The sequence below is a fragment of the Columba livia genome, chromosome 6, assembly GCF_036013475.1.
Source record: "Columba livia isolate bColLiv1 breed racing homer chromosome 6, bColLiv1.pat.W.v2, whole genome shotgun sequence".
In the NCBI taxonomy this organism is placed as follows: Eukaryota; Metazoa; Chordata; class Aves; order Columbiformes; family Columbidae; genus Columba; species Columba livia.
In genome coordinates, this window is record NC_088607.1 from 3078437 (window position 1) to 3097624 (window position 19188).

The following is a 19188-nucleotide window of genomic DNA, read 5'->3' on the forward strand; positions in this document are numbered from 1 at the left end:
AAAGTCATTCATTGCAAACTGCACGCCCAGCCCCAAAATTAAGCATAAAATCTCTCTGCCAAATATGGGATATTCTTATGAACTCTTTTGTTTGATGAAGCAAGAAACTTGTTTAACCTGATTCAATTTGCACATGATTTTCATGTTAATTTTCATCTTTTGTGTCGTTCAGCACAAAGCACCCACCTCCTGCACAAGCATCAGCCCGGACGCTGTTCTATTGAACTCATCAACCCAGCCAAATTCAGCCCAGTCGGCAGCTGCATGAAACAACTTCCAGAAAAGCCTGAAGACTATTTTTTAATTGTCCCAGCAATTTCAAATCCCAACCCAACCAGCGCCTCTGGCACGAAATTTGCTGTAAACCAGCACAAAACACCATCACAAGTTCAGTGGTGGTGTGCTCTTCCAGGAATTATTGTAACATAACAACATAACAACAGAATTTCCATACTGGTCCTGAAAGATACAGAAACTTCAGTCCACGGCTGCATTTTGTTACTCAACCAATTATAAATTACGTTTATGAAGTATTCACCCTGTTGGAGAAGCCCTGCAGGCCGGTGCAGTCTCTTCCTAAGTAGCTCAGCAGCTTGTCATGTCCTTCTCTGTCTTTATTTAAACACTTTTCTGTGGCTTTAGCAATAAATGCTTAATACTAAAAGTAGGAAAAAGCACAGTATGGATACTGAGAAATACACATCATGTGTTAAAAGAGACAAGGATTACTAAAAACCCACACACACACAATAATTCACATTAGTGAAACGCTACCATCTTCCACCCTTGCTCTCTGTGGTCACATTACAGGATAATTTTATATATACATCTACTTTATCAAGATAATTTAAAGCACAGACAACTAAATTTTCACAGCCACGCGGAAAAGCAGTAAAGTCCCACATTAGAGCAAACGTTAGAGCAAATGGCAAGAACCCTGCTGAGAATAGTTGAGCTCAGTCCTAAAAACACAGCCCGGCTCAGCCGGTTCTCATCAATTGCGTGCGGCTGGCTCCCCCGCCCTTGGTTCAAAGAGATGCAAGAACAAACTACCAGGAAACATTAGCATTTTTATCTGAACTCAAAACATCAAGCCCGGCTTCAGCTCAGCTCGTGCTGCACCAGGAAATCATTATCATGCACCAATAGGCAGAAAATACTAATAAAACTAGGCACGTTCACTGCACTTATAACTATCAAAATGTGCGCGTACCGAATGCTGCACACCTTAATCAAGTAATTCTTAAAATCAAACTGCTAACTGAAAAACAAAGTTTAATCTGTCTACTTCTCAAATTATGACTCCAGACTACTACCATTTATCACGCAAGAAAAGTTGGTTAGTGAGAGATTGAACAAAATGTCTGTCAGCTCCAATCTCTGAATTTCTCTCCCCAATATAGAGCCGCACATCTTAAAATAATCAAGTGTAAAAGTGCCTGTGTCCACTGCACTCACCACTGACACACACAAAAAACACCCTAAAAATTACATTTAGTTAACTAACTAGAAAAAACAAACTCTGCATTTTGAACGCTGTAATTTATACCCAAACGAGCTTCCCAAATTCAAACCCTTCGGGTTGACTGTTGCTGTCTTTATAGCCTAGAACGAAAGTGGGTTTTATTCACTCTTATATCTTAATGCTTTGATCGCAACATATGAGTCCACCAAGAGGTACAAACGCTAGTAAAGCTCTACTCAAATTGTGCTCTAAGAATATATGCATTTTTACCTATTGTAAAGATACATAGCGGAAGCACTACAACTCAAATTTAAAGTAACGTTTTAATAGTGGGTTTAAATTGTTATTTTGAAATAATATTTATATATATTATATATTTAATAATATTTATTTATTTATTATTATTTATTATAATATATATTTAATAATATTTAAATATATATAATATATATATTTAAATATATATTTAAATATATAATATATATAATAATAATCTCCTTTGAGAAAAATTAAATGAATGCTGTGCACGATACCTACTTGCAGCCAGCAAAGCTGCTCAGTACCACTTTTAACAAGCACAGAAAACATTCTTCATTTTGCTTCCTTAAAGGCTGAAACTCAAGTGAGGTTTTCAAAGCAGCCACCCATACAAATTGACCCCTACCCTAAGAAATTTTGAATAGCCGTAACCCTTAAAAAGGTAGAAATTACGTCTGTTTTTTGTGCTCTACAAATTTAAATCCTTGTACAATACATAGAGTTTTCTTTTGGGGAAACTTTTCTTTTAAATGTACCCAAAGCCTTGAAAAAATTCAAACTGAAAAAGGGGCAATTTAAATGCAAAATATTAAGGAACTGAAAAGCTAACCTACAGTCGGAAACAGCTCATCAGCCTCCACAAGGACACAAATATTTGAATAAAGAATAATTCTTGCTAAGAACATAAGTCTGCAGTCATTCATTCTCCCTGCACGGTGTCAGCTTGAAGGCTACAGATACACTATGGAGGAAAAAGAAAAGTAGAACCAGCCCAGAAAGAAAAGTCGCAAACATTTCCAGAACACTTTCCACGGGCAGTTCTGCTTCACGGTGATAAACCAGCAAGCCAGATTACAATTTCTGCAAAAAGAAGCAGAAATATTCAAATGTGTGAATTAAGCATCTGTGTCTTTTAATGTGAAGCACCTTAATTTTCTATGTAGGTCTTTTCAACTTCTTATCTCTGCAAACAGGCTTATTTTGTATACACTTATTTAGCTTCCTCAATATATATTAAACACAGTTCAAAAAGCCTGAAAGGCTACAACTAGATCTGCTGATCTGAACTGCACAAGGACCTCACGACGTATCCGCTCATATTCATTAGTGTTCTACAAAACTTTGGAACAAGAGCATCCAACAGCACAAGAAACACTTGGTGGGTCACACCACTGGTCTGTATAGCCTGGGACTCCAACACCAGCCACAGGAGATGGCATTTATAGTTTCTAGGGTCCGTTTTCCCCCCCCAGCATCCTTCAGAGGCTGCACCTCCACCCATCTCTTCAGAACATCCATGCATCTGTGGTCTGTAGATCTGTCTGGGCCTGCTGACACTGGGTCTGGGTTGGCTTCCATAACCCCCGGGACAGCAAGCTTCAGAAATTAAAAAATATCTTTTACTTGCTTTAAATTAACGTCCCCTTGCATTTGGAACAGGCTGCCCAAGGAAGTGGTGGAGTCATCATGTCTAGAGGTGTTCGAAAGACACATGGATGAGGTTCCTAGGGACACGGGTTAGAGTTGGACTTGGCAGCGTTGGACTCGATCACAAAGGTCTTTTCCAACCAAAATGATTCTGCAGCTCTATGATTCTATTTCTTTTACCGGGACTTGGTGCAGAAGAGTTTCCTAGACAGCTGACCCACCAGGAAGGTGGACAATTCCCAATGCTGGTCCTCTGCACCCCTTCAACTATTTCCTGAGGTAGAGAGCAGAACAGCACCTGGCAAGCAAGATGCGGATGCACCATGGCTATCTAACCACAAAGGACAGGCCTACCATGTTCTCATCATCCCTCTGGCTGACACACAACACCCTGTTGCTTCTTCATCTGCCACCATGCATGGAAACAATGACCCAGGAGACCTGTCAGTCATGATTCCAATGTGTCTTCCCCAAACTGCAGCTGCCAGCTCCAAGAAAAGCATCACACAGGGATTAATTTATTCTTCCGCTTGAGATTTGTCCACCTTGCAGCTGCCATTTTGGCTGCCTCAGTTTCGTAGGGTCCTTCTGATGTTTCTCTGGCATGGTCCATCACTACTAACTCCAGATCACTGATAAAGACACTAAATGAAGCCTGTAATGTCATGTCCACTTGACATGGTTACTGCCACCCTGCCAAGACTCCAACAGCTTTGTCAGGCAAGATCCACAGACGTCGTCCTCGCTCTGTCTCAAAGAAAACCCATTTATCCACCTATTCAATAACTGCATTCTTTGTAATAGAACCACACATTTTTATTTTTTCAAGAAAACACCAAGCTTCAGTGGATATTTGAACATAATAAGAGCAATCTCACGAGCTGAAAAAGCCAATACTAACAATTACACGTCCTAAGAGCTAAGTAATTAGAGTCCAAAGGAGATGAAAGCAATGAATAAGGAATGAAATGTCGTCAAGGCTTCTGAAAGGCATCCACCAGCACACTGCTTGGACAACCTCACCCTGGCTCATCTATCAGTGCACTCCATGTATCCAGCTGCAGACAGCAGATGTTCCTGTGCACATCTGCAGAGATCTGAATGGGAAACAACACACGGAGCGGGACGGACGCTGCTGCAGCGGGATCTCTCTAGCCTTTGCTAGCAAGTTTGTCGGCTTTTCCTGCATCTCAGGTGAAGAAAAATCAAATCAATTTTGGGGGTATTTTTTTTCCTCCAAGGCATAAACTGTTGAAAAAGAAACAAGCTCGTGTTCATCTGTCTTCCTCAAGTGGGCCTCACAAACAAGTCTCAGGAAAATAAATTGTACGCTCAATCCTCATAATCTGAAAAACATCCTATTTTCTAAAACACCAGATAGCACACTGAGTCACTGACTCAAACACGCCGATTTCCATTCAGGATAGATACTCTGTCAGTGGAAGGAAAATACAGCTTTCTTGAAACATGTCATATCCCTATTTTGTTATCAGACGATAAAGTCTCAGTCTCTATAACTAAAATATTTGAACTCAGCAGCTTTATCCCCACTATCTATTTCTGCTGTGTGCTCAGCAGGGTATTACTAGCCCAGGACTTGTGTGCACTCAGTGACGAAGGACCAGTGGCTTTGACTCGGCGTTTTCCATCTGTCTCTGCCTCCCAGCTGCTATAAAAAATTCTTCTAATGCACAAGGACTGACCTCAGACTCCTCTGGATACAAAAACCTACCAGTCCTACAACTCAATGCTTCAATACCCACGTTCATTTGAGGGCAGAGACCACATTCCATGAGCCAGCCAGCTCTACCAAAAGCAGACACTGCTTTAAAGGGACAAAAGAAGATGGGCGAGGGGTGAAGTCTGCAGTCTGACTCAGTACTGATTTTCCATTAAATATATCTACCAGGGTTTCTACTGAAGCTCCTGAACAGCCTAGGATATAAATCAGTGCATAAGGTTATGAGGATCTACATTGACATCAGCATCTTGAAGAAAATGCCTTAAAAATACCTCAAGGTTATAAAAGTTAAATAAGCTACACATCATTTAAACTTTAAGTTCTCTTTTAAAAATAAAAGTGAGGTATTTGCAGGAATTGAAGTGAACTTACTTGTTCAAAGCACATTCTTTATATAGTCACAGACCCTTCATTAGAAGCACCGCGTATTAACTACGTTTGAGGTAAATCAAGCTTTTTGGGCACAAACACAAGCACACGCTTCATGGACCATCAAACTGTGGTTTAGGATGCAGAAGCATGGCCAGGATGGAGATCTGCAAGGCACATACCTTCACTATGACCGTTTGATCGGAGATGCTGCTCATCATCTCGTTGATGGACTTGAAGAGCTGCAGCAGAGACTCCCTGAAGTCTGCTTCTCCTTTGTTTTCATAAAGCCTGAAGAATAATTAGCTTTCATAAGCACAATCCAAGTAAAACAGAAAAACTTTTTAAAAATCTGTTCAAACTACCGATGATAATTTGTTGCATTGCTTTTTTCTCTCAAATTCAAGAATTTCTACAAGTCCTTCACCAAACCAAGAGTTTTTGTTCAGATGAGACAGAATGACCAGGCTGGGCCAGCGGGAACAACAGATTTTTTTACTTTAAAGCTTCCTATGTGAAATGCCACATCCAGTATTGTTGTTTATGCCTTCAAGTCGCGGTGAATCCCCCAGCGCTGACCCAATTCTACGTGCCCACGTGGCAGCAGGATAGGGTCCCTCCACCCTGCACCGGAGCCAGCAGATGTCCATGAGGACCGATGCCAAGCAGCTCTGTGATGCAGGAGCCAGAAAGCAGCAGACAACTTGCCAGCAATCATTACAATCTACCAGTGGCCTAAAGTGAGCAAACTTAGGCTTTTTCTTTCTTTCACAGAGCTTATCAACACGGTATCTGCTAAAAAAAACCATTTTGTTTTCCAGGGGAAGGGAGCACCAAAATGAAAACATGTTTCACCTCTAATTTCTGGCTCGCTGATGCTAAACTAGTTAAGGCTCAGTTTGCCATACGGTGAGTGGAGATGCTGCATTAGAACAACTTACCCACAGCAAAAGCTCAGAAGTCAGGTCCCTGTGCCTTCAGGCAGGTTTTTAAGAGCTCACCTGCCCACAGGGACTCCTCTCCCTCTCTGCCAGATGCTTTCAGGGAGATAAAAACTGCCCTGGGATGCCTGAGCAACCACAAAGACAATTGATGAACTTGGTCCACTGGCTCAATGCAGCACAGGAATGAATGTTCCTGAAACTCCCTTGAGTATTTTAAACGCAGCGTGATCTCTGGTTCAGGTGTAAGATGAGATAATTCTCGCTATGAAATGGAAGGAGAGGACGAGAGCACCACTAGACTCCACACAAATCCCTTAAATTTCCCCCACATTTGGCAATTTGTGTGACTCACCTACACCAGGGCTGTTGCACTTCTTGGAACCTCAGCTAAACAGACTCAAAGTGATCCAAAAGGATCAGTGCTTACAAGAAGCTCAGGAGAACCTGGCATCCAGGTCAGACCTGGACAAGAGGGTTTATAAACATCAGATGGGTCTCTTTCTACAACTAAAAGCCCATTTTTACCCAGTTGGCTTTGACAGCCTCCAAGAGCTTCATCCAACAGCAACTGGGCTCCCAAAGCCACCCCTGGTTCCCCCAGCTCTGGCCCTGAGCTCACCTAATCCTGCCCCTCTGCTCTGGTGAGACCCCCCCACAGTTCTGGTCCAGCTCAAGGTCCTCAGCACAGGACACACATGGACCTGCTGGAGAGAGGCCAGAGGAGCCACAGAAATCATCCATGTCTGGAACAGCTCTGCTGGGAGGACAGGCTGGGGGAGCTGGGGTGTTCAGCTGGAAAAGAGAAGCTCCAGGGAGACCTGATTGCAGCTTTTCAATACCTAAAGGAGACCTCCAGAAACCTGGAGACGGACATTTACAAGGGCATGAAGTGATAGGACAAGGGGGAATGGTTTTAAACTAAAGGAGGGGAGACTCGGGCTGGACATGAGGAAGAAATTGTTGCCCTGAGGGTGGTGAGAGCCTGGCCCAGGTTGGCCAGAGAGGTGGTGGATAAACCATCCCTGGAGACATCCCAGGCCAGGCTGGACGGGGCTCTGAGCAACCTGAGCTGGTGAAGATGTCCCTGCTCATGGCGTGGGGCACTAGGAAGGTCTCAACACAAACCATTCTACGATCCCATGATTCTAAACATTTTGCACCAAGATCTACTGGAGCAGCTCCCAGCAGGACTTCAGTTCTCCTTTATTTTCCTCTGTCTTCTTCTGGGATTAAGCCCAGTAAGAGTAATTCTCTGAAGAAGGTTTTTGTGTGGTCTGCAGCTCAGAATGAGCATCACACCCAGGGATTTTAGACATACAGCCATACTACATACAGCCATACTACATACAGCCATAATAAGATTTTTGGTGTTTGAAGATATCACAACAGACCACCTATTACAGAGGCAAAGGAGCTCCTCTTTTCAAGATAAACATGAAGTCCAGAATGTTCGTGTTGCTTTACACTGAAACTAATGTATATTGTTTTTACTGCTGTGTTCAAAAGCCTTTGGGAGCCACAGATATTAAAAAAAAAAAAAACAAAACCAAAAAAGCTATTTAACCAGCAGACAGGGGAAATGAATGCCACAAAAAAAATATTAAATTGCATTATTTTGCTGTGCAAACTTCTATTCCCCTTTTAGGCTAAAACTGGGAGTTATGCAGGACAAATTACTTGTTAACTCCTAACTTCAGTAATGGATTTTGCTGTCCCCCGGAACAGATTAGAGAGGTGAAACAAATACCAATATAAGCAGTAACTAAACTTGACAGTCCAATAAATCAAACTGCTTCAGACAAAAAGCTTTGTGTTTCAAAAAGTAAATAGTAATAAAAATAAATAAGTCAGTCACCAATGCGTTTCTACTGTCAGTTATTAACATATATTTATTTAATGCACCTAATAATGCACAAAAACCTGCAGCTACGAGAAAAGCAGGATTACACTATGCTGATCCTTCAAAATGTTATGACTGCTGTAATACAATATAAGCACTGGGATCATTACTGAGGAAGCCAAATAAAGATATTTCTAAAGTTCACCTATAATACTGTGTCCTTATAAACCCTGATATACTGAACAAACAGATTTGCCACCGGGCTTTAACTAGATGAACTAGGCTTGTATGTATTTATCCCGAACTGAAGCTCGCCTGTAATCACATTACTAAAATGCTCCACATATTCAGTCCGCTACCACAGTACTGAAGTTAAAAATACGTCATATTTTTTAATAAAAGATTCTGCTTGCTCTTTGCGATTTCTCAGTAAAACACTACCAATATTTCAGAACACAGCTACACGTTGTGTTATAACCACTTCAAGTCACACACCTCGGGCAAGATTTAAGTCTCACAGCACCACAAATCACGGTGTCATTCAGCACCTTGGATTAATCCCTTGTCACTCAGAGCTGTGTCTTCCCCACACTAATGAACTGTGAATTGGTACTGAGCACAAGGAAATCCAACGGCCGATACTGGAGAGTCATTTTCTGTAAATCTAATCTGCAGCAAGAGATAATTATTTTTTTGTGGTTTAAAGTGATTTGTAGGACCTACAACAGTGGAAGTGACATACAGTATTTTATGAACCTCACAGCAAGACTCCTGCAGAACTAAATTACAATGTCTAAATTAGAGAAAGGTTGGTGCAGTTGGTAACTTCAGAGCTCTACATAAATCCCTTGTAATAGGGTTGTTACCATCGCTAACAAGTAGTAAAAGGATTAAATCTAAGTGAAGATTAATACATCAACTTGTATTATAATTTTTTTATTATTTTGCACGCAGAACACAGTACTGACTCTCAGATTAACTTTGAATAAATTTTTCTGTTTGGTTTTACAGATGGACACCCACTGCAGACAGCACCAAGGAGTCCCAGCGCACTTCACCATGCAGGAGGGCGAGTGGGGAGCAGAAAACACCCCCCAGCAGCCCTCAGGCATAGAAAAAGCTTTTATAGAATTGCAATAATTTCAATACTTGAGTTTTCCAGGACTTTTGAAGCCATCTAAGCAAAGCCACGAGCCAAGCCCGGGCCTGGATGAGGAAAAGGCCAACACGGCTACTCGGTACCTTCAACTTTTCCATCACAGACTGGCTTAAGGAGAGAAGCCAGAGAGTGGTAGTCAATGGTGAGGAGTCTAGTTGGAGGCCAGTATCTAGTGCAGTGCCTCAGGGGTCAGTACTGGGGCCAATATTATTCAATATATTCATTAACGATTTAGACGAGGGAATAGAGTGCACTATCAGCAAGTTTGCTGATGACACTAAGCTGGGAGGGGTGGCTGACACTGGAAGCTGTGCTGCCATCAGAGACCTGGACAGGCTGGAGAGCTGGGCAGGGAATAACCTGATGAAATTTAACAAGGGAAAGTGTAGAGTCCTGCATCTGGGCAGGAACAACCCCAGGTTCCAGTAAAGGTTGGGAAATTACATGTTAGAGAGCAGTGTAGGGGAAAGGGACCTGGAGGTCCTGGTGGACAGCAGGGTGACCATGAGCCAGCACTGTGCCCTTGTGGCCAGGAAGGCCAATGGCATCCTGGGGTGTATTAGAAGGGGGGTGGTCAGTAGATCGAGAGAGGTTCTCCTTCCCCTCTACTCCACCCTGGTGAGACCACATCTGGAATATTGTGTCCAGTTCTGGGCCCCTCAGTTCCAGAAGGACAGGGAACTGCTGGAGAGGGTCCAGCGTAGGGCAACCAAGATGATTAAGGGAGTGGAGCACCTCCCTTATGAAGAAAGGCTGAGGGAGCTGGGGCTCTTTAGTTTGGAGAAGACTGAGGGGTGACCTTATTAATGTTTATAAATATATAAAGGGTGAGTGCCATGAGGATGGAGCCAGGCTCTTCTCAGTGGCAAACAATGATAGGACAAGGGGTAATGGGATCAAGCTGGAACACAAGAGGTTCCACTTAAATTTGAGAAGAAACTTCTCAGTGAGGGTGCCAGAGCCTGGAACAGGCTGCCCAGGGGGGTTGTGGAGTCTCCTTCTCTGGAGACATTCAAAACCCGCCTGGACATGTTCCTGTGCGACCTCACCTGGGTGTTCCTGCTCCAGCAGGGGGACTGGACTCGATGATCTTTTGAGGTCCCTTCCAATCCCAAACATACTGTGATACTGTGATCACAGTACCAGAGTTACGGACAAAAGTTTCCCAAATAGTGGCAAGTTTTATTTGTTCAGAGAACTAAAACACATCATTATTTTAGCAGTGCACTGCTACTTACAATATACATCCCTGTTAAAAAAATGTGGCTTGCTCCTAGGCAACAGCTATCTCATGAAATAAGTTCTAACAGCTCAAGGTATTTCTAAAATAGTGCAATATTGAGCAACTTTAACATATGGTGTTATAATTTGGACACTTTTTGAACAATGTGGTAAATGGGAATTGCAGGTGTCAGCATCCACTAATACTTACTGATTGAACAAGATCCGGGACCGGACTATGAACTTGAAGATGTACTCCAAGGCTTTCATAGCTTTGAAGAGCTGATCGATGATACCGCACTTCTCAGCGTTATCCACATACGTTTTTAAAACCTTAGTCAGTTTTCTGTTTAAATACAGAAACATGTACAAGTTCCAAGTATGATCCCAGAGAAAAATTTCAGTTGTGACAGATTTAAATAAAAATTAAGTGCCCAAATAGTGCCCACCCACCAAGTCACAAAATGAATTATGCAACTAATAAAACCAATGTGTCCTCATTTTTTCTGGTAAATAGGTGCAACCTATTAGTGAGAAAAAATTAACCGCACAGACCATAACACTATTCAACATAGATGCAAACCAGCAAATCTCAGTAAGACTCATTTTCTGCTATGTATTTAGGGATATTCAGATTTTGGTTATTCTAAAGGTGCAACTACTGCTACTAATCAAAATAACAGAAATATTTAAATACAAACACATTGTAAGAATGGAAACACTTAAAATGGGGGTTTCTTCATTAAACAAGGCTTTCCCATGGATTTTGGGATAGAATTTGTAAAATCAGTTGGAAATTCTCTTTTTCCACACTTTCAAGTCTATCAAATTTGAAAGCCAAACAGTTTTCTAAATAATACCATTTCAACTACCTGCATATAAATAACGATTTTAACGCAACTACAAGTAAATGCCATTTGAAATCATCCTAGCTACGCTGTATGTTTCAACATTCACCCTGAAAGTAAATACGCACATTATAGACCACTAATAGAAAACAACACCGAGTAGATATATAGATATATAGATATATAGATATATAGATATATAGATATATAGATATATAGATATATAGATATATAGATATATAGATATACCTTGATATAGAGGGATTTATTTGAATAGGTGTAAACTGCCTAAGAACTCCAAGTAACCACTTAGATACTGTCAATGCAACATCTTTTTACTTAAATAAACATGTGCCATAAAAGGAAGGGAGAGGGCAGGGATGTGTGATGTCCATGGGCACAAATCAAGCCAAAATTCAGATTTTCCAGCATCCTCAAGCTTAAAGTTGCTTCTGCCGCCCCAAAGTTAAGGAGAGGAACGATGTTCTTCACGGCTGCAGGTCAAAGGGACCAGTTATGGCAATAAAACCAGATGCTGGAGGATGCTCCATCCTTTACCTGCTCCACACAAAGGCCACAAGTCAACAAAGTGACCGTAACATCAAAGCTGCGACTAAAGGCCTAACTCTTCTTCACTATTTTAAACCAATACTTCTCCAACACTTTCTGTTCACGTAACAGAGACCGTGTAACAGCAAAGCGCACAGCAGTTGTCCCAGTTTGGGTTTGTTTTCCTCCCAACACTGCAAAGATACCCATTATATATTTTTCCTCCAACATTAATAGCCTGAAGCAGCAGCAAAACTCCTGCCAAGAAATACTTAAGACAGCAAAAATAATGGAACTTTGGCTTTTTCGCTCTTCACCGCTTCCTCCCCAAAGTGACGGTAATGCCGATAATACAACGTCAAACATTTAGTGCACCAAACAACATCTATTTGAAGCATCTTAAACGGCCATGGTTTCTTTCTCAGGTGTGATTGGGAACTGCTTATGAATATTTTCCTTACAAAACAATTATTGAGATGGTCAAATCATCATCTCCTTCAACACAACAACATCAGGACTTTGTCCTCACAAATGACCAAATGCTTTTTCACTATGATTTCAAGAGATGAAGGCGCACTGTCTCCAATCTTCTTCAAGTACCTCCCACCCTACCAAGCAACAGGGGCAAATACCTGAATAACCTTTATATAGACAAGTAACTGAACAACATTATCCAGAAAAATTATGCAGAACACGTTAGGAAAATGTAAATTAGAATATTTACGTGTAGGCTAACGTAGCACTGAAATGCTTCTTAATGTAGGTTTCCAACACAGGATTGAAATGTTGAAACTTTCTGTCAGCAATCAGTCCAATGATAAATACCTGAAAAAAGTCACAACAAAATTATTGCTTTATACTCAAAAAAAAAAAAAACACAAGCAAAAAAAAACCACACAAAACACAACCATCACCTTTATTTTCAGACAAACCACATTAATAACGTTAAACAAACCACATTAATAATGTTAAAAACACACAGACTTGGGCTTTTGATTATCCTCCCAATCTATTAATATTCTCCTTTCCTGTGAAGGCTTCTCGTTCTCAAAGTTTTCTGTTCTAAGCAGAAATTTTCTATTTTTGTCCTAAATTCTGCTGCTAATCCACCCAAATGACTGGACGTGATTGCTTCTGTCACTTCTGGGAGGACGGCATGATGTATCCAAACCTTTCTGGCTCGCGTCCAGCTGAAACGTCAACTATCATTTTAAAATTAAATCATAAATAACAGCCGAGATATTTTTCACTAGTAAACTTCATACTGTAATGGTGAATAAATAAACATGGTGTAAATCCTAGAATGTATATTCTAATCCACCCACAATGCAAACTTACCAAAGCATCGAACACTAACGTGTCAAATGTCTCACTCTCCGAGTTCTCCATCATTATGTTAAAAAGTGCATCCAATGTATCTTGAAGAAACTACAAATAAGTACACAAGTCATCACATTTTACAGAAAAAAAATCATAAATTCCAATTTCACACGGGTTTCTACAGACATATTTGCACTCATAAGACGTTTTAAAAGTTAGCCAAAACGGGAAAATTCAACATTTTTGTTTATCAGCAAGTTAATTTTTAGTTGATTATCTCTACATCTGTATCACTCGGATAGAAAAAAGGTAGGCAGCAACCACCCCTGGTACACCTGAACAAGGAGTTCAACCTATTCTCGTGAAAGAACAAAAATGTATTCCAAAACTCAGCTCCAACACACGGCTCACAGGATCATGCAGCTGCTGAAAACTGATGTTTCAGAGCACAAACCAGACAAGCAACTGAGTGTCATGCCAAATAAATGGAGTCATCCCCAGCGGTTTTGAGCTGAGCGATGAGGAGCACACAGCACATCGCTGGCACCAGCTGCAACGTCAAACGGGAGCACACATGCGGGTGTGAGAACCGGAGCAACAACCTTCTGCCCCGGCCCAAAACCTCTGCAAGAGAGGAAGAGTCTTCACTTGGCTGGACACCCTGATCTGTGCAAGGAAAAGCAGATTAGTGTCAGGGGATTCGAGATAAGCAGAAGGATAAAAGCTGATTTACACAGGTATAATCACAGTATTTCTTCCTAGCGACAAGTAATCCATGCACGGCCCAGAGATACTCATCAATACACTGAGATTTATCGACATTGGGTTGTGTCTGAGTGGTTCCTTCCAGCAGATGACACAAAAACGACATGGGCTCCTCCAAGGCAGAACAGGGACGGACTGTGGCCTCAGTTTGTGTTTGTTTTGGTTGAGAAAGAAGGGGTTCAACGTGGATTGTTGCAGCACGTCTGTCTCAAATGAAGTAAAAATGTTTTGTCTTGTAGATAAGACAAGGTATAGTTGGGGAAGAACATCTGAACAAGCAGAAGGCAAGCAACTGATTGCTAGAATCACAGAATCATTTTGTTTGGAAGAGACCCTTGAGATCAATGAGTCCAACCATAACCCACCCCCAGCACCACCCCATGTCCCGAGAACCTCATGTCCGTCTGTCCAACCCTCCAGGGATGGCGACTCCAGCACTGCCCTGGGCAGCCTGTTCTAGCGCCCGACAACCCCTTCCAAGAAGAAACGTCTCCTAATGTCCAATGTGATTGCCAAGATTGTGAGTACAAAGAGAAGCTCTACACACTGTGGGAGCGATGGAAAACCAGCCCCACTCCCACCTTCCTCCCTTAATTTTTATCCACGCAACGGGTCTCCTAGATCAAACCTGATCCACCCAGACTGCCTACTAAACCCAGAGTTACATCTCAGGAATTAACCTCCATTTAGCAGCTCGCTAAACATCGCTGAATGCCAAACCTCCTCAAAACAAGTGAATGTGGAGCCACAGCTCACGCTACTAATATCCTAAGATGAAAAACATAGAAAAGACAAAATGTTTGCAGGTGATTTGAGACTTCAGTTGTGGGGGAGATCCAGCTCATCATTTCACTACAGGATTTGGGGGGGGGGGGGGGGGGGGTGGAAATACAGAAAAACCAATAGCCTTCTCACAGTCTCATTTGTTAAACTAAAGGACACGTGCAAATAAAGAATATTTAACCAGCATCTGGCAGGGAGAAATGCATAAAAAAACAGTTTTGAGCTTTGAGAGAAGTTTGTGTCTTGGTTTGAAGAGAAGCAGCACTGCCTGATCCCAAACGCTGCCTGGAAAAGTCCCTTCGAAACCAAAGGATGGTTAGAAGGCCACATCATGACCCACCGAGGCTTCATTTCACACCTAGGCATCATATATTGACTTAGTAGAGTTCAAGTTTTCAATCTGTTCACAAGGATTTCATGTAACAGCAAAGAGAATACAGGAGAGATGCTTTTGTGGTATAAACTGTAGGAAAACATTTCTCTGGTAGAGAACTAGTATGAATAATTCCTAGACTATTAAGTTTACATTCTCATATCCTATAGACTCTGCACACAAATGGAGCCAGAGCCTCTGTGAAAGGGAGATAACATTTACAGTTTCAATTCGCTCCTGAAACAGTCAATCACAGAATAAGTATCTTGGCAGATCTTTACTTACGAATGAACGCCAATAAGCAGAGGCATTCTGCTGGAGTTTAAAAAAATAGAAGTAACAGAAATTCTGATTGTGTTTTATCATGTTTTTAATATACATAGACTGTACCATGTATCGTATTTTAAAACATGAAGGACAAAAAAACAAGCCGAAAGAACAGAAAGGAACAATTACAAACTAGATATGACCCAGGTGCAATGGAGCTGGCTACAGAGAGATATTGTGAACAGTGCTGTAATAGATGGGTAACACAAACAGTGGTCTTCTAAACAAGAATAAAAGTGGTGAAGAGAGCAATATTAAACATACTCTCCTCTGTCCTGTGTGTCAATCAAGCTCTGCTCAGATCCCTGTGCAACAGGGAGAATGATTTTCTACAGGTCCTGCAAGGGTGCAGGGAAGGGTGAGCGTCTCCCTCCACATTGCTTGCATTTACACATTTGTGCCGCATTCTGATGCTTCTCAAGCCACCGATATCCACCTGCTGTGCACACTCTGGTGCCACCTGGAGAAGAGGGAACATCACAAGTGACAGAGCTACGACAATGCTTGGCAGACCTGAGTATCACCGTCGAGTTTTTCTCCATCAAATGATCCACAAGGAAACAGCAGCAGGTAGAAACTTCCCCAAAAACAAATCCCATGAAATGCTGCTTTCACCACAACCAATAAAGGATAATATCAGCACTCTCAGATGTTTTAAGTTACTTCAAGACAAGGCACTCATTATGCTTCTGTTAACCATATTAAAATCCACTGAAAAGGAGACAACACTGCAGGCCCTGAAGGGTCATCTGTCCCAGTCCATTACATCTTTTGACCCTCTTCTAGACTTGACTTATTGCGGCACATTCAATAACGTCCCAGTCTATTCTTTTTTACCACTAAATCTGTCTTTCCGTAGGTCTCCACAATCACTCAGCGGCCTTGGCAAATGTAAATCACTTGGCTCCACTCAATATTTTCAGGAGAAATAAGGTTGGTTTTTTTACAACACATCACAGCACACAGTAGGATTGCATTCCACAACCATGTATTAAAAATGCATTTAATATCACCGTGTAAGAATTCCAAGATGTTTTAATCTTGCAAAGAAAAACACCCTTTGCCTTCATGTATCTGTATATAAAAATTCACTGAAGTGAATGCTAAAAAAACACCCTATATTTTCAGCAATCTGCATTTTCCAAGCCTTTTAGCAGCACTCAACATCTGAAATGTTCTTTGAGAGCAGGGAGAAGGGCATTAGCATCCTGACGGCTGAGAGACACCTGGTTACAATTTGATGTGCAAGTGTGCGCAGTGAGGTTGGGGCTGTTGGGCAGGGAACAAAATAAAAATATGAATACCTTAAAATATGGGATTCAACAAAAATCACAATACTAGATTTATTTTGAAATAAATTAACTCATTACCTTAACCACTTCACCACCGTCGACTTTCATCAGCTGCTTCAAATTCTGCTGCAACAGGTTTGTGTTGGATCTCCATTTCAGAAGTCCCAAGAGATCAACTGGGAATAAGAAGAACAATCATACCATGCAGGTTATTTACTTTCGCTCACACTCCGTAACCACATTCATGGCAAATGGGTTTACTTCCTTCGGTCACTCATTTTCACCGGACATCAACATCTTTCTAAAACGCCTCTGATGCCACAGAAACCCAGTAAAATACTTTTCACAGAATCACAGAATGGACTGGGCTGGAAAAGACCTCAGAGATCATCCAGTCCAACCCTTGGTCCAACTCCAGTCCATTGACTAGATCATGGCACTAAGTGCCATGTCCAATCTCAGTTTAAAAACCTCCAGGGACGGCGAGTCCAGCACCTCCCTGGGCAGCCATTCCAATGCCTGACCACTCTCTCTGCAAAGAATTTCTTTCTAATTTCCAGCCTAAATTTCCCCTGGCAGAGTTGAAGCCCATGGCCCCTTGTCCTATTGCTGACTGCATGGGAGAAGAGACCAATCCCCACCTGGCTAGAACTGCCCTTCAGGTAGTTCTAGAGAGTGCTGAGCTCACCTCTAAGCCTCCTCTTCTCCAGACTAAACAAGCCCAGCTCCCTCAGCCTCTCCCCATAGGGCTTGTGTTCAAGTCCCTTCCCCAGTCTTGTTGCTCTTCTCTGGACCCGCTCCAGCACTTCAATCTCTTTCCTGAACTGAGGGGCCCAGAACTGAACACAATACTCCAGGTGTGGCCTCCCCAATGCAGAGCACAGGGGAAGGATCACTGCCCTTGTCCTGCTGACCACGCTAGTTTGGATACAGGACTTGATTTTTTTATCATGAAAGAACTCAGAGACACTTTCAGAAAACAAGCAGCTTGCTTTTGAAATGTCAGCATTAAAATCTAGGCCAAGAAAAGTCTGATCCCTCGGTTTTAATTTGTTGTACACAACAGTTGGGTGTTTAGAAAAAGATGCCAAAATGAAATTAGTCAGCTGCCAACACAGTTATATCCACAGGGCCGTGACTCCTCCAGCATTAATGTTTCCAGCTTCTTTGCTCTCACCGAATAAACTGAAAATAAGACACAAGGCAAGGCAAACAGTTGCAAACTAAGCTAATTCGGTGGGAAGCTGTCTGCTTAATAACTCAGAACGCCCAAATTGCTCGGCTGCTTCCAAGTGATGGAGAGCTGGGGTACAGACCTGATCACGAAACCGCAAACGGTCTCGTCCCCAAATTCTCCATCCCGCTACTGAGATCACATCACTTCAGCGTTCACCGATAAATAAGCTCGCTCGCTTTTATTAATCGTGAAGAGCCACACCACCATTTTTCAGTCTCCTTTAGGGAAAATGTCTCACGAGGAACTCACAATTGGGGTTCCCCCGCGAATAACCCCACTAGTAAATATTAACAACCACACCAACAAATTAAACCCACGTAAGCGTTTGTTGAGATGAGACGTGAACTGCCCGCAAACCCCAAACTCGTCCTGCCTTGGCCAAGCCAGCCTCAGGGAAAAATTCCTCCCTGCCCCATTAAAAGTCAGTTTTCAGCACACATGATCCATAAATCACCCTCAGTAGAAGCAGCCAAAGAGAGACAAACAGGAGATTTAAATACTGTCCACCTTCATTTTAGCCATTGCATCACTACTGCACATTCCCTCACCCCCGATATCACAGAATTATAGAATGTCAGGGATTGGAAGGGACCTCAAAAGATCATCCAGTCCAACCCCCCAGCATGGTCAATATTGTGTGAATTCTGCCCAATGTGACCCTTAAACAGTAAGGACAGGCGGCTTCTCCCAACCAATACCCCCTCACTTCTTTCATTCAAACTTTCAAAGCACCCAACAAAATGCTTACCAAGGCACGTATCTGCAGAGTATATTCTTTAAATTATATCCAGAGCAACTACTATACTTTTCTCAAAATCTTTAATTCTAAGCAATAAATAAAACTAGTGAAATTCTAGTGAAATGGACCATAGTTCTACTTGGGACAGAGTCCCCTCTGAGCAGCACTTAAACCAACACTTCTCATCTCTATGGGAGCAGAAGAGTGTTTTACCACATTTGAACAATCCAAGCCCTCAATTATTTGTTCATCATCCTACAGAACGTCTACAGACTGAAACCGAAGTATTAGAAACTCAACATGGACAGAAAAATTCCTCCTGGAAGCAAAGATGTCTCCACGAGTTATTCAAAGAATTTCATTAATGTGTTGATATCAGCTTCTCAGCACGGAATTTGGTTTCAGTCTGACTTCTCAAAGGGCATCAGCTTGACAAAGGAAACGATGTGAACAAAAGCCGGCCCACGGACCGCACGGCATCGAGCGCGGCCCCGAGAACACAGACCCGCGTGTGCTTTCCGCGTGATGAC

General features: G+C 42.0%; 1 protein-coding gene across 2 annotated transcripts in view; it reads right to left on the bottom strand.

The window, feature by feature from the left end:
* The window catches only part of DOCK1 (dedicator of cytokinesis 1), a 278334-nt gene that overhangs the window by 208286 nt on the left and 50860 nt on the right, over positions 1 to 19188 (bottom strand). For both annotated transcript variants that reach the window (XM_065066732.1, XM_065066731.1), the window contains exons 19-23: positions 16761 to 16858; positions 13161 to 13250; positions 12547 to 12647; positions 10637 to 10771; positions 5444 to 5552 (exon numbers count right to left, since the gene is read on the bottom strand). In XM_065066732.1, the coding sequence (XP_064922804.1) occupies positions 5444 to 5552; positions 10637 to 10771; positions 12547 to 12647; positions 13161 to 13250; positions 16761 to 16858 (533 nt within the window). The remainder of the gene's footprint in view (positions 1 to 5443; positions 5553 to 10636; positions 10772 to 12546; positions 12648 to 13160; positions 13251 to 16760; positions 16859 to 19188) is intronic.